This window comes from Pseudorasbora parva, chromosome 4 (assembly GCF_024679245.1).
Source record: "Pseudorasbora parva isolate DD20220531a chromosome 4, ASM2467924v1, whole genome shotgun sequence".
In the NCBI taxonomy this organism is placed as follows: domain Eukaryota; kingdom Metazoa; phylum Chordata; class Actinopteri; order Cypriniformes; family Gobionidae; genus Pseudorasbora; species Pseudorasbora parva.
In genome coordinates this window covers 616880-630776 of record NC_090175.1, presented here as the reverse complement: position 1 = coordinate 630776, position 13897 = coordinate 616880, and the positions used below count along the sequence as shown (strand labels likewise).

Below are 13897 nucleotides of genomic sequence, written 5' to 3'. Positions count from 1 at the left end.
GCACTGATTAGTTCACATCAGAATCAAGCTTAGAGTTTAAATGCACTTACCATTCATTGGAGTGATTGGACACTGAAACGGACAAACACAGGAAAACAAGATAATAGACAATATGTAAATAAATGTTGGTAAGTAATATATATATATTACAGCTCCCTGAAGAGGTTTTTCTTTAAAGACAGATTTAAGGTAAGGAATCCGAAACAATCTCTTACTGTTGGAGGTTCAGGAAGTGAGCATCCTGTAAATAAGACACACATTTGATCATTATTCCAGCAGAAATATTGAGAAACATGTTGATCTTCTAGTGAAGTAAACAGTGAGAGATGATGAAGACTCAAGGACTGAGAATCACCTGTCACTGCATTCTTCTTGAGTTCTCCAGTTGTGTGGAAGACCAGATTCATAATGTCAGATGGCAGGAAAGGTAGAGCCAGATTTAGTCTTTTAAAACTGAGAAAGAAAAACAGGATTAGATGAGATTCAGGACAAGAGACACCAGAGATAACGTGACAGCAGAGGCTCAGGTACACTTACATCAGTGTGAGGGTGCTGCACTGTATTACGGTCTGTGGAAACACAAACATGTATCAGTGCCATCATCACATGAAGATTCAAGAGTCTTTCGTCACCAGGATTTGTTTTGAAAAGTCATTTTGAATGTTGCATTAGACTGTACGCCTGTCCCTCAAAACCTAATTTTCATTTGTAGAAAAATTCAACACAGCATCTTCTCTGAATAAGGTCCATTTGAGTAAAATGTTCACTGAATTTGCCTCGTATCATAATTTCTCAAAATGCTAGATGGGTATCTCACTATGATTTAAAGCAGAGTCATTGAAAACATCTGAGTAAGATTTACCCTCTGTGAGATTAAGATCAGGTTATTAAGGACATCAGGAAGCCCTCGGTCCACAGGAGACACTAGCAGGTGATCAAACACACTATTGATGATGACTTCCTTCTGTGGAAGACCAGGTAGATCTACAACCATCAGTTCAACCTTCTGCACTGAAGACAGATAGACCAGGGTCTCCAACTAAACACACAGAAGAACAAGAAGGCAACATTGAGTGGAAAAGTCCTACAGATAAAACTAACAATGTTGATGGTTATTGACTCTTCTTGTCATCTCGGTTCTTTGGTTATATCACATGTGAAGATACATACGGGATCAAAGTGTGCGTTGATGGTCAGCAGATAGGTGAGATTCATAAACTGAGCGAACGGGCCAAAGTTCTTCAGCAGCCACTCAGTGCTGCTGTTAGCACTCGACACACAGCCCGCATCTGATACACAACACAAACACACACAGTAAAATCACATCATGATCTCCAGAACCTCGACATGGCTGACATTCTTCCTGAAACCTCTGCAAACCTCCACCTCACCTGTTGCGTTTCTTCTGAGGAAGGGCAAGATGAAAAACTCCACTATGTTTCTTCCTTGCGTCTCATTCATAAGCCGGAACTCTGCCAGACTGGGAAAGGGTTGGAAATAATGTTGAACATAGAATCTTATCAGCTCACGATAGTCTAGAGCTATTGATGAGGAAACGCTTTTCTTACATGTGCTGGTAAGTTTGGCAGCTGAGGTTTTTGCTGCTAGTGCACTGCAGTAGGGATGGTGACACGAACGGTAAAAACGGCTTCAGATATGAACCCAACAACATGTTGATGAAAGCAACGTCACTCCATTGGTCAGGAGTGATGCGCTCCAATCTCAGCTCCCCAATCACATCCAGCACTTGGGATACGACATCACCTCTGATTGGCTGAGACTGATGATATAAGGAGGAGGAATTAACATCACATTCCCAGTCAATCTGAAAATAAACACTAGAGCAGAGTTGTACAAGGCTTCTTTACCTTATTTGCCACAGAACTGGAAAAGATGCTGAGGGCTCCATCGAGAACATTGTTTGTTTTGATGAAAAGCAACTTCCAGATCTCCTTGGAGTAAGTGCTGTTGCTGGATAGTTGACACTTCAGAAGTCCAGTCAGGTTTTCAGCAGTGAAGCCTGTGAGCTACAAACACAAAAGATTTCATCAGTGGACATGGCCGTTCAGATAATATCATGGTGATTCCAGAAACTGCTGCACATTTGCTCTCTGGAGGGACGTAGATTCCCAGACAATCATCAGTATCAGCTCATTTTAATAGAGTTTCCTGCTTGTCATCTTCTTACCGAAGAGCAAGCGTAACGCTGCAGGTCGATAATACAGGGGGCGCTCACGAGACCAGTGGACAGGAGAGTCTCATTACTGTGGAAGACATCAGAATTTCATGAGCACTTCCTCTCTCATAGATGAGTTCACAGTGTCAATGTGGAGAAAAGAGTATATGCTCATACCTGTTGACTCCTGAACAAGCACTGGTAGCTGTTAAAGTCATCAGAAAACATTGATTAGTGCATAACAAATAAAAACTTTTTCTATGTTCCCAGGGTTAAGGTTGGTAATGGGGCTTATCTAACATAGGAACATATGGTTGACCTTGGGAAAATAGATACTCTGCTGGTTCCAATAGTAGGTGATGGCCAGGGAGTTACTTTATGTCCATCAGCACTTTTCAGTCAAAAAGCCCCTTTGAATAACGTAATGCTGAGCAAATGGTTTAATTCTGACCAATTTTTATTTTTCTTGTCCAACAGGCTCGGCACAATTAGTGTCAGATGGAGCCAAGTGTTGAAGATATGAGGGCATCTGTTGTATTGGTTAGTGTTCTTACTATTACTGATCAGGCTTTGCTCTAGGACTGCCCAATAGATCATTACGGACAACAGCTATCAATGCAGCACAACCGATAGGGAGGAAATCAGAGGAACGCTGGGATCAGTGCTTACGGATGATGGCTAGTTGAAGAATGCCAATTCACATTATCGCAACATTCATTCACATTTGATTAGACACACTGATTAGTTCACATCAGAAACAAGAGAGGTGTTCAAATGCACTCACCATTCACAGGAGTGATCAGGCACTGAAACAGATGAAAAAAGAGGGATTCAAATATAAGAAAAAATGTAAAAGGTTTCATGAAAAAGTTTAAAGAGTTAATCTTCCTTCAACCTATTCCTTAGACCCGGTTGCTTTCCATCTTCTAAAGGAGATTTCACCAGCATCATCAACAATACATCCCTCACTACAAATACATTTCTCACAGCATTTAAGCAAGCTCGGGTGACCACACTGCTAAAGAAAAGCCAACAGTCATTCCCACAGCAGTTGAGAACTACAGATCAGTCTCACTTCTTTCTTTCCTGTCAACAACTCTCAAAAAGAGATCAATCAGCTATCTGCCTTTCTCTCACAGAACGCCATACTCGACCACAATCAGTCTGGCTTCAAAAACGAGCACTCCACAAAGCCCGTCCAGCAGACCATTGCTGAAACTCTTTGGCGGGCAAGGGCGAACTCCAAGTCATCTGTCCTTAATCTACTATATGTGTCTACTGCATTTGACACTGTAAACCACCAGAACCTCCTCTGTCTACTCTTTCTGATTTGGCCATCACATGTAGGATACTTGAGTGGCTTCAGTCTTACCTCACAGGCAGATCTTTCAAGGTTTCTTGGAGAGGAGGGGTGTCTGAGGCACATCAGCCAATCACTGGGGTGCCTAAAGGTTCAGTGTTCTCAGACCTCTTCTTTTCACCATTTACACAACTTCACTGGGAGTGATCATAAAGGAACATGGCTTCTCCCACCACAGCTATGCAGATGATGCGCAGCTCTATCTGCTAATTCAACCTGATGATCCCACAGTCACAGCTTGTATCTCTCTCTGCCTTTCAGACTTTTCTGGCTGAATGAAGGAGCATCATCTACAGCCCAGAACTTCTTAAAACTTCTGTAAACCCAACAGTTGAATACAGCATCACTGTGCACAACACTAATGCCAAACAGGTCAGCAAGGAACCTGGGTGCTGAGTTTGAAGATCAACTGAGCTTTTCCACCTCTATTTTATTTCAACAATGGTCCTGTCTTGCAAGTGTGTGCTTTAAAACTTCAGGAAAATCAGACCCTTCCTGTCAGAGTAGGCAGCATAAGTTCTTGTCCAAGCATTTGCATTTTAAGACAGGACTAGTGCACTTCTTTATTTGTAGGCCTTCCACCCAGTACAATTAAGCCTCAGCAGATCATACAGAACACGGTAGCGCATCTATTTTTCCAACCAGTCTAAGATAACCCACGTCACTCCCCTTCTGAACTCAATCCAGTTGGGGCCAGAATCTAAATTAGGGATTTGACAATGGCTTCCATAACTGTCACTGGAACAGTACCTCCCTATCTCAATTCACTCCTAAAAATGTGCACTACTCCCTGCCAGCTTAAGTCACTTAATGAGCAACACCTTGTTTTTCCTTTGCAACGAGGTAAAAAAGTCACTGGCTAAAACTTTCACCCTGTCTGTTCCTCGCTGGTGGTATGAGTTGCCAACTTTCCCCCAAACTGCTGAGACAAACACATCTTCAGAGAAGCAGATCAAGAGAAACCTCTTCCACAAGCATCTTACAACCCCAAACCCTTAAACCAATGAACTTAAGCATTTAAACAAGTGAATTAACATTTTCTTCTCTGAATTTCATCCCCTCCTCTCTAGCTTGCTTCCTAATCAAGTTGTAAAATAAATTTGGCATATTTGAAAAAATGTTTTTGTTCCGCTCTTGTAATTTGCTTTGTGAGGAATCATGTAGGACTGAACAAGATTGAGAAGGAAAACTGTTAAACAATCTCTTACTGTTGGAGGTTCAGGAAGTGAGCATCCTGGAAATAAGACACACATTTGATCATTATTCCAGGAGAAATATTGAGAAACATGTTGATCTTCTAGTGAAGTAAACAGTGAGAAATGATGAAGACTCAGGGACTGAGACTCACCTGTCACTGCATTCTTCTTGAGTTCTCGAGTAGTCTGGAAGACCAGAGTCTGCATGTCTGACGGCAGGAAAGGTAGAGCCAGAATCAGCCTTTTAAAACTGAGAAAGAAACACAGGATTAGATGAGATTCAGGACAAGAGACACTAGAGATAACGTGACAGCAGAGGCTCAGGTACACTTACATCAGTGTGAGGGAGCTGCACTGTATTACGGTCTGTGGAAACACAAACATGTATCAGTGCCATCATCACATGAAGATTCAAGAGTCTTTCGTCACCAGGATTTGTTTTGAAAAGTCATTTTGAATGTTGCATTAGACTGTACGCCTGTCCCTCAAAACCTTGTTTTCATTTATAGAAAAATTTAACACAGCTTCTTCTCTGAATAAGGTCCATTAAATTAAAATGTTCACTGAATTTGCCTCGTATCATAATTTCTCAAAATGCTAGATGGTATCTCACTATGATTTAAAGCAGAGTCATTGAAAACATCTGAGTAAGATTTACCCTCTGTGAGATTAAGATCAGGTTATTAAGGACATCAGGAAGCCCTCGATCCACAGGAGACACTAGCAGGTGATCAAACACACTATTGATGATGACTTCCTTCTGTGGAAGACCAGGTAGATCTACAACCATCAGTTCAACCTTCTGCACTGAAGACAGATAGACCAGGGTCTCCAACTAAACACATAGAAGAACAAGAAGGCAACATTGAGTGGAAAAGTCCTACAGATAAAACTAACAATGTTGATGGTTATTGACTCTTCTTGTCATCTCGGTTCTTTGGTTATATCACATGTGAAGATACATACGGGATCAAAGTGTGCGTTGATGGACAGCAGATAGGTGAGATTCATAAACTTAGTGAACGGGCCAAAGTTCTTCAGCAGCCACTCAGTGCTGCTGTTAGCACTCGACACACAGCCCGCATCTGATACACAACACAAACACACACAGTAAAATCACATCATGATCTCCAGAACCTCGACATGGCTGACATTCTTCCTGAAACCTCTGCAAACCTCCACCTCACCTGTTGCGTTTCTTCTGAGGAAGGGCAAGATGAAAAACTCCACTATGTTTCTTCCTTGCGTCTCATTCATAAGCCGGAACTCTGCCAGACTGGGAAAGGGTTGGAAATAATGTTGAACATAGAATCTTATCAGCTCACGATAGTCTAGAGCTATTGCTGAGGAAACGCTTATCTTACATGTGCTGGTAAGTTTGGCAGCTGAGGTTTTTGCTGCTAGTGCACTGCAGTAGGGATGGTGACACGAACGGTAAAAACGGCTTCAGATATGAACCCAACAACATGTTGATGAAAGCAACGTCACTCCATTGGTCAGGAGTGATGCGCTCCAATCTCAGCTCCCCAATGACATCCAGCACTTGGGACACGACATCACCTCTGATTGGCTGAGACTGATGATATAAGGAGGAGGAATTAACATTACATTCCCAGTCAATCTGAAAATAAACACTAGAGCAGAGTTGTACAAGGCTTCTTTACCTTATTTGCCACAGAGTTGGAAAAGATGCTGAGGGCTCCATCGAGAACATTGTTTGTTTTGATGAAAAGCAACTTCCAGATCTCCTTGGAGTAAGTGCTGTTGCTGGATAGTTGACACTTCAGAAGTCCAGTCAGGTTTTCAGCAGTGAAGCCTGTGAGCTACAAACACAAAAGATTTCATCAGTGGACATGGCCGTTCAGATAATATCATGGTGATTCCAGAAACTGCTGCACATTTGCTCTCTGGAGGGACGTAGATTCCCAGACAATCATCAGTATCAGCTCATTTTAATAGAGTTTCCTGCTTGTCATCTTCTTACCGAAGAGCAAGCGTACTGCTGCAGGTCGATACTACAGGGGGCGCTCACGAGACCAGTGGACAGGAGAGTCTTATTACTGTGGGGTAGAGAAACTCTTCTCATGAACTTGATTTACTTGACATGAGATTTATTTCATATAGGGAAAATCTAAAATGCACAATACCTGCTGATTCCATCACAAATGGAGGTTTCTGTAAATGTTAAAGAAAGGGGTTAGAAAAAAGAAAAATAAGACAAAAATAAGAAAAACAAATAATAGCAGATAATTATGTTGTATAGTACTTTAAAGCTTAATATTTAACTTACCATTGAATGGTGTTGAAATACACTGGAAAGGATATGACCACAAAACAATAATATATTATGAAGTAATTTTTTTTTTGTGAAAACATCAACCTATGAGTTTAAAACCTGTGTTTCTTACCGTAACAAGTGGGCGGAAACAGCCTGTTAACAAAACACAACAGTAGATTAGAATAATTTAGAAATATGTGTTTGAATACTAACGTTACTTTAGAATGTAAAGTCTTCCAAGGCCTCTTCAGATATTTAGTTATTCTGCCATAATTTAATTTGTTTGTGCATACCAGGAGGAGCCATCTCTTCCAGCTGATTCACATTGTCCTTGACGGGTTGCATCATATGTGGAGGAACCACAGCTTCCTGCAGCCTCTGTACTCTGAAAGAGCGAGCAATTATTTGAAGCTGGGTCTCAACAGAAGCAGTTTAGAAACAGTGGTAGAAACGCAAGCTTTTGTGTATTACTTACATCTGTTGGTATGATGAGCACTCCAAACCCATCTGATATCAAAATAAAACAAGAATAAATTCAACTTATTGCAAACCTTATATGTGCTGTAATTTCTCTCCACAGTCTTTGTCAGAGATGGTCTTACCTCTCTAGCAAGCACGATGAGATATCCGAGCATCTCAAGTAGACCACGGTCTTCAGGAGAAACCAAGATGTGATCAAAGACTATGTTTATGATGTCTCTTTTCACTGGGAGTCCTGCAAAATCTTCAACTATCAGTTCAGCTGTCTGTCTGGGGGAAAGAACCACTAGTGCATCTACCTGAAATACACAAATAAAATATTACATTTAACAGACAAACACTGAAGTACAGAGCATTCAATATTAAAATATTGAAAATGATAGAAAAACAATTAATCAATCCCATATAGTTTAATCTTTGTTGTAGAAATTCAATAAAACAAGTTGAAATGCAGTAGATGCTATTGACAGCAGGAATGTTTGTAACTCACAGCGTTGAAATCTTGGTTCAGTTGGTACATTTCCATCAATGTTGCAAATTTGGAAAATTCACCAAGATTCTGAGTAACCCAGAGGCTGCTGTTCTCAGCAGGGCAGCCACCTGAAAACATGTTGATAACATGGTTAAAGATGGATTGATAGATAGGTCAATGGATTGATAAATTGGTGGATGAATGGACTGATGTACCTGAAACATTTTGTCGGCTCAGGAAGGAGAAGATGAAATACTTATAAACATTCTGCGCGTCTGATATGAGGAACATGTTGTTACTGAGCTCTGAAATACTAAAAAAAAATTAAAATAAAGTCAGCGGAGAACAGAGGTAATCAAATAAAATCAACATCTAAGTGAGAATGCGTGCTTTGGGCATACAGTATCTGGTAGGTTTGACAGCTGAACTCTTTGTGACTGAGGCATGTGAGATATTCTGGCATCAATGTGGAGAGCAGAGGCTTTAACTTGACCTGGAACCATAATCTAACAAACGACTCATCATGCAAGTTGCTCATTGTGAAGGTGTCATCAACAATTTGGTCCAGGATGTCACTGAAGGGGGAACTCTGGGAACTGAAGTTCTGGGAGAGCGGTAAGACACAACATGCAAGCAGAAATTAGGTTTAAACAATGCTCTGGTTTCTACTGATGTGAAATCTGGTGGTTCTTACAGTCTTGGAGAGCTGCTGCAGTAGACCGTTGAGGTTCTGGGAGAGATGCAGGAGAACATTCAAGAGTGTCTCCTCATTGAGCGTGAGGTTTGATCGTGCCGCACAGTGCAGGACAGTGGCCACATGCTCCACCAAATCCGTCAGCTAGAAAGACACATTGTGTAAGATACGCTATAAAAACATAATGTCTTGCCAGCAGAGATGTTAGGAATAATACATTATTTTGTCTTACCCCACATGTTCTATTATCAATAAAGACGCCGCAGATGTCCTGACTTTCGTTCTGGCCTCCACTTCCCATCCCTGTCTCAATGTAGCTAAAGAAAACACCCCAAACCACATTAGAATGTTCTTATTACTCTATGAGATGTGTGGATAACTGTGACAGTTCTAGCATAGCAAACTCACAACTGGTTATGGAAGACAGCCGTGAGGTTGGGGTGGATGTCTATCTGGCTCTGAGGAAGGTATCGTCGGAGTATAGGAGAAACCACATGCGTGAACCAGTCATTAACACTCATGGGGTCAAAAGTAACCAGATCCATCTGCTGCTCTTGGGTGGGATTCTGCTTGAAAGGAGCGGCGATCTCTGCAAGCGTCAGGTTTATCACAGCCTGCAAAAGTGTGGCGCTCCTCATGTCTTTTATGTTTTGCTTAAGGAAATGAGAAGATATAGACAACATGATTCTTCAAACAATGAGTTTAGGTTTGTAATGCTTTACTGAATGTGTGTGTGTGTGTGTGTGTGTGTGTGTGTGTGTGTGTGTGTGTGTGTGTGTGTGTGTGTGTGTGTGTGTGTGTGTGTGTGTGTGTGTGTGTGTGTGTGTGTGTGTGTGTGTGTGTGTGTGTGTGTGTGCCATTACCTTCTTGGTCAAGGACACAAATTCTTTCACAAAACTCCCGACAGGTCTAAATGCCGTCATGAAACCATTCAGTGCCTGCAGCCACACATTAAACATACTAAATGAATCATTCAGTATCTCAATAGATCAGCATATTTGGGTCACTTTACTAGTTAAACATCTAGTGCTTGTAAATTACTGCAAAATATTTAGTTAGCTACATCAAGGAGACTGTGATGGATGTCTTTCTTGCCTGTCCGAATGGGTCCTGTGGTGAAGAGGATGGAACAGTGCTCATATAATACGTTGTGCTGTTATTTGTGCTGTTATCCTTAGAGGGCATCAGAGAGGACAGCAAACTCTGAAACACCAGGCTGAGGGAGCTGTCAGTCAAGCCCACCTCCTCCGGATGAAGGAGAAGCTCTGCCTTCTGTTCTGGACTCAAGAGGTGCAAAACCTCCAACTGGCAAGACAGGGAAGAACCTCAGAACATCTCCAGGCCACCAACACAGTATTGAAGATAAACTGGTGCCATCACATGACCCTCAGGAGAGCATCAGATGCACAAGGTAGTGGTCCTTACCCCGCTGAAGACAATGTTCATGGATGTGAAGTCTCGCACTTGAGCCATGACAGCGAATGAGCCAAAGTTCTTCATCAGCCAGTCTTCAGTGCTGTCCTCTTGATCTACACAACCTACAACAACAAATGATCAAACATGCCCAAAACCTTCACATAAACAAAAAACAACATGACATGTCGATTAACAGTCCATACTAGAATAGAAGTGTTACCTGAGGATGTGTTTCTAGAGAGAAACGGGTACAAGAAGAAAGAATAGATCCACTTCTGTCTTACTGGATCCAGACCGGAGAAATGCTGACTCAACTCCCTGACTCTATATACACACACAAACACCAAAGCATACAAACCGTCATTTACACACACAAACACACTGAAATTAAGTCATTAATTATATGGGTGTTGTCGTACACAGTCTGGTAGGTGCTGCAGCTGAAGTTTCTGTTGCTGAGACATGTGAGGAAGTTTCTGGAGATGGACGACAGTAGTGGAGTGAGCTTGATGTCCATCCATGCTCTGATCACGTGATCCTCATTTAAACTGACACCTCCAGAAAGATCCAAAACCGGAACCCCGGTCACACTGGAGCGCTGCGAGACAGGCAGTATCACAGCAGAGCCGTGGCAGTGAAGGTTCATGAGAAGTGTGTGTGTGTGTGTGTGTCTGTGTGTGATGGCGTACCATGAATGAGTAGACATCCAGAGCAGCACTGATGAGGCCTTTCAGGTTCATGATGTGGTCTGCTTCAGGCTCTGATGGGACGCCAGCACACGTCAGGAATCTCTGCGTGGGACCGTCCATCTGAGACAACAGGAACAGCACGGATTGAGAATTGGCAACAGTTTGTATTGACTGATTGTTCGGCTGCATTAACTAGGTCAGCCGGAACCGGGAACACTTCCCATAACACCTGATGTACTCGTTACATCATAAAAAGAGTGGCATCTACGCTAATGTTAGTCTCTCTGTTTATCCCAAGGCGTCATGTCCGTCCATAGTAGTGATGACTGTGTGGATCTCTGGCACCTCCTGTCCTGATCCCTGCAGTTACTCATCCCTGCCCTGGTTCCTTCTGTGGTCTTCACTTGTTCCCCCAGCGCTGCACCTGCCCCTCTTCTGCCTGTGTTGTCTACACAAGCTGCTGGGCCTGTTGCTCTTGAGTTCCTGTCATTACCCAAGCCTGTTCCTGATCTCTGGCCTGTCTCAGGGCTTGAACACAGAGAGGATTCATCACAGCTGACTAACCAGAAGACTAAAGCTCATGGGTCTCTATGCACTTAGTACTCCTCTTGGCTCCTGCTCAAAGGCCTTCTGCTCCCGCTCTCCTGCCTCCTTGGATCTTCCCTCTATCGTACTGATCCAAATCCAACAGAATCGGTTATTCATGGGTTGCCTGGTATGCTGGAGAGGAGAAGCGGCTCTAGAGGGGTTTAAAGTCTGTGACTATCACTGTCCCTAGTGCCTGACGGGAGAGGTAAGGTTTCAATGTTTTTGTCTAGAGCACTTTTAGTTGGTTTCATGTTTCTCTCTGGAGGCTGGTTGTCTAATCAGTGTAATCTCCAGTGTTTGTCTAGGTTTACATGTCTCCAGCGTGATGACTCTGGTCTTTAATCAGATGGAACTGGAATTTTCGGATCTAATCTGACCTCTGACCTGTAATGTTGCTAGAATCATAATCACACAGTGTTTGTTCGTCGGCCAGAGGAGAACTGAGCCTGGTTTCTCCCAAGGTTTTTTTCTCTATTCTGGCCCTGAAAGAGTTTTGGTTTGCCTCTGGCTTTTGTCTTGCTCAGTTGGGGCACTAAATATTCAACTTTATTACCGATCTGCCCGCATTGACACTGTTCACTTCACAGTTTTCTACTGAGCGGCTGTCCAACCAAAACAAACTTTCTGGCATTATTTTCCTGTTTAACACTGGGAAGCTGCTTTGAAACAATCTGCATTAAAGCACTATATAAATAAAGGAGACTTGACTTGGCATGTATCTTGTTGATGGTTTTAGTGAGTCTTTTTAATTTTCGTTCTTTTAAATGTTAAAAAAAACTGCACTTGAGTTTTATATATTGCTTTCTCATGTAACAATAATGCTTAGTTCATGGTGAGTTTGTGTGTTTAACTGCTGTCTTACCAAAGCAAACAAAATGATCTAACAAAGAGCAATCTAAAAATACTCACATCAGTGCATTGTTCTGCTTTTAGTCCAGCACTCGTTCTACAGGTTTGACTGTGAAGAATGAAATGAGAAGGAGATTAACGGAGAGAGACGGGTGAGTGAATGGAAAGTGAGCAATAGGTCACGAAGATGAATGAAAACCAGAAATGTTTAAGTCATTTCACAACATAAATCACAAGAAAGACTGCATTGTGGACGGGTTCTTTTGTCCCAAAGGTTTGTTTAGTAATAGGTGGATCTGAAGAGTTTCACTCACGCCTGTAGCGTTGAACATATGCTGGCTGAAAACAGAGAGAGACACAGATTTGAGTTTTAACACAGTCATGACCTGAACATTACACACATGTTTGATCAGTGTGTCATTTCATTAATCAGTTTATAATGTAGATGATGACTGTGGACTCACCGAAAGCCATCACTCCCGCACACAGGAGCGGGGACATAAGAGGCGTTCTCATGAGGACAGCTCTTCTTCTCTTAAGACGTTCATGTGAAATATATTAAACTGAGAGAAACAAATACAGTGCCAGATGAATGTAATGATAATTCACTGCCTCTGTAATGATCACAAACACACACACACACACACACACACACACACACACACACACACACACACACACACACACACACACACACACACACACGTATAATATAATATAATATATGCTGGGCAAATGCTTAAGAGTCTATAGTTGGATTTTATTGCAGTGATTACAGTTTTTTTTTTTTTTTTTTACAATCACTAGGACTCATTTCTCAATACTTAGGTCCCTTTTTGAAACTCTTCACAGTTCTCCTGACCAACTTTCATCCTCATAGCAGTTAATTTCACAATCAAACAGCACTAAAACTACCAGAACACGTCATTAATGTCTCAGATCAACTCTTTCTAACACTAGAAGAGATTTCACCCAGCAAACACAATTTATCATAAAACACCTAAAAACACTGACCCCAGGAGCATTATACAATGTTGTCTTCTGTAAAATGTATTTACAAAACAAGAATAACACTCTACTGTTTGTTTCCCCTGCCGTTTGAGGAACATGGGCCATTACAGTATTCAATTATTCCCAAGTTTCCTATTTAAAATGTGTGTATCGGTAATGTGTGTTCAGTTAACAGTCTGTAAATTGCCCTGTAGGTACAGTAAGTTTTGGCTGTTTTTGTGTTGAAGTGACAAAAGAATTCATGCAATTTGAAAAATGTTGTCATTGAATGTATTTTGTTCCAAAGTAATGATAAATGATAAATGATCCCCAGTTGCCCTGCTGCAATCACTGTGGGAAGAAAAACTGACCTAAGTATTGAGAAATGTGCCCTGGCTGAAAACCGCATGCCTGAATGTTTCTAGCATGTTATATGTTGAGCCCAGAGCTTATTTACATCAATTCCATCGATTTTGGTCTATTTTGGTGTTGGCAGTGCGAGAGTCAACCATTCTTTCACAGTCTGATGGCCACGGTGTGTCTTCCTACATGGTGGTTTAAGAAATGAGAAGCTACACAGACATCATTTAGAGTAATAAGAACTGATGCCAAACATACATCATGATAGAGCCATAATAATCAGTGCAATAAAGATCCAGTAAGAGACTCTTCAGCATCTGGGTCATTCCTGTTATCCAGTAACATTTTC

At 41.8% G+C, this 13897-nt stretch overlaps 2 protein-coding genes across 2 annotated transcripts; both read right to left on the bottom strand.

Moving 5' to 3' along the window:
• Positions 1-36: 36 nt before the first annotated feature.
• Positions 37-12764, bottom strand: mslnb (mesothelin b). The gene is made up of 31 exons (XM_067442395.1): positions 12663-12764; positions 12513-12537; positions 12259-12307; positions 10762-10881; positions 10492-10670; positions 10293-10396; positions 10082-10194; positions 9752-9961; positions 9520-9594; positions 9065-9309; positions 8889-8973; positions 8657-8800; positions 8364-8566; positions 8178-8275; positions 7981-8090; positions 7613-7789; positions 7486-7517; positions 7304-7395; positions 7141-7163; positions 7023-7044; positions 6880-6907; positions 6717-6792; positions 6397-6555; positions 6097-6308; positions 5920-6008; positions 5699-5817; positions 5391-5567; positions 5067-5098; positions 356-453; positions 216-241; positions 37-72 (listed from the first exon to the last, which is right to left on the bottom strand). Exons 1-31 carry the CDS (start codon positions 12712-12714, stop codon positions 37-39), a joined length of 3210 nt encoding a protein of 1069 aa, XP_067298496.1. The 5' UTR covers positions 12715-12764.
• On the bottom strand, positions 534-4939 carry LOC137073659 (uncharacterized). Its single transcript, XM_067442366.1, has 11 exons — positions 4885-4939; positions 4745-4770; positions 2961-2982; positions 2354-2381; positions 2189-2264; positions 1869-2027; positions 1569-1780; positions 1392-1480; positions 1171-1289; positions 863-1039; positions 534-569 (listed from the first exon to the last, which is right to left on the bottom strand). Exons 1-11 carry the CDS (start codon positions 4937-4939, stop codon positions 534-536), a joined length of 999 nt encoding a protein of 332 aa, XP_067298467.1.
• Positions 12765-13897: the final 1133 nt, after the last annotated feature.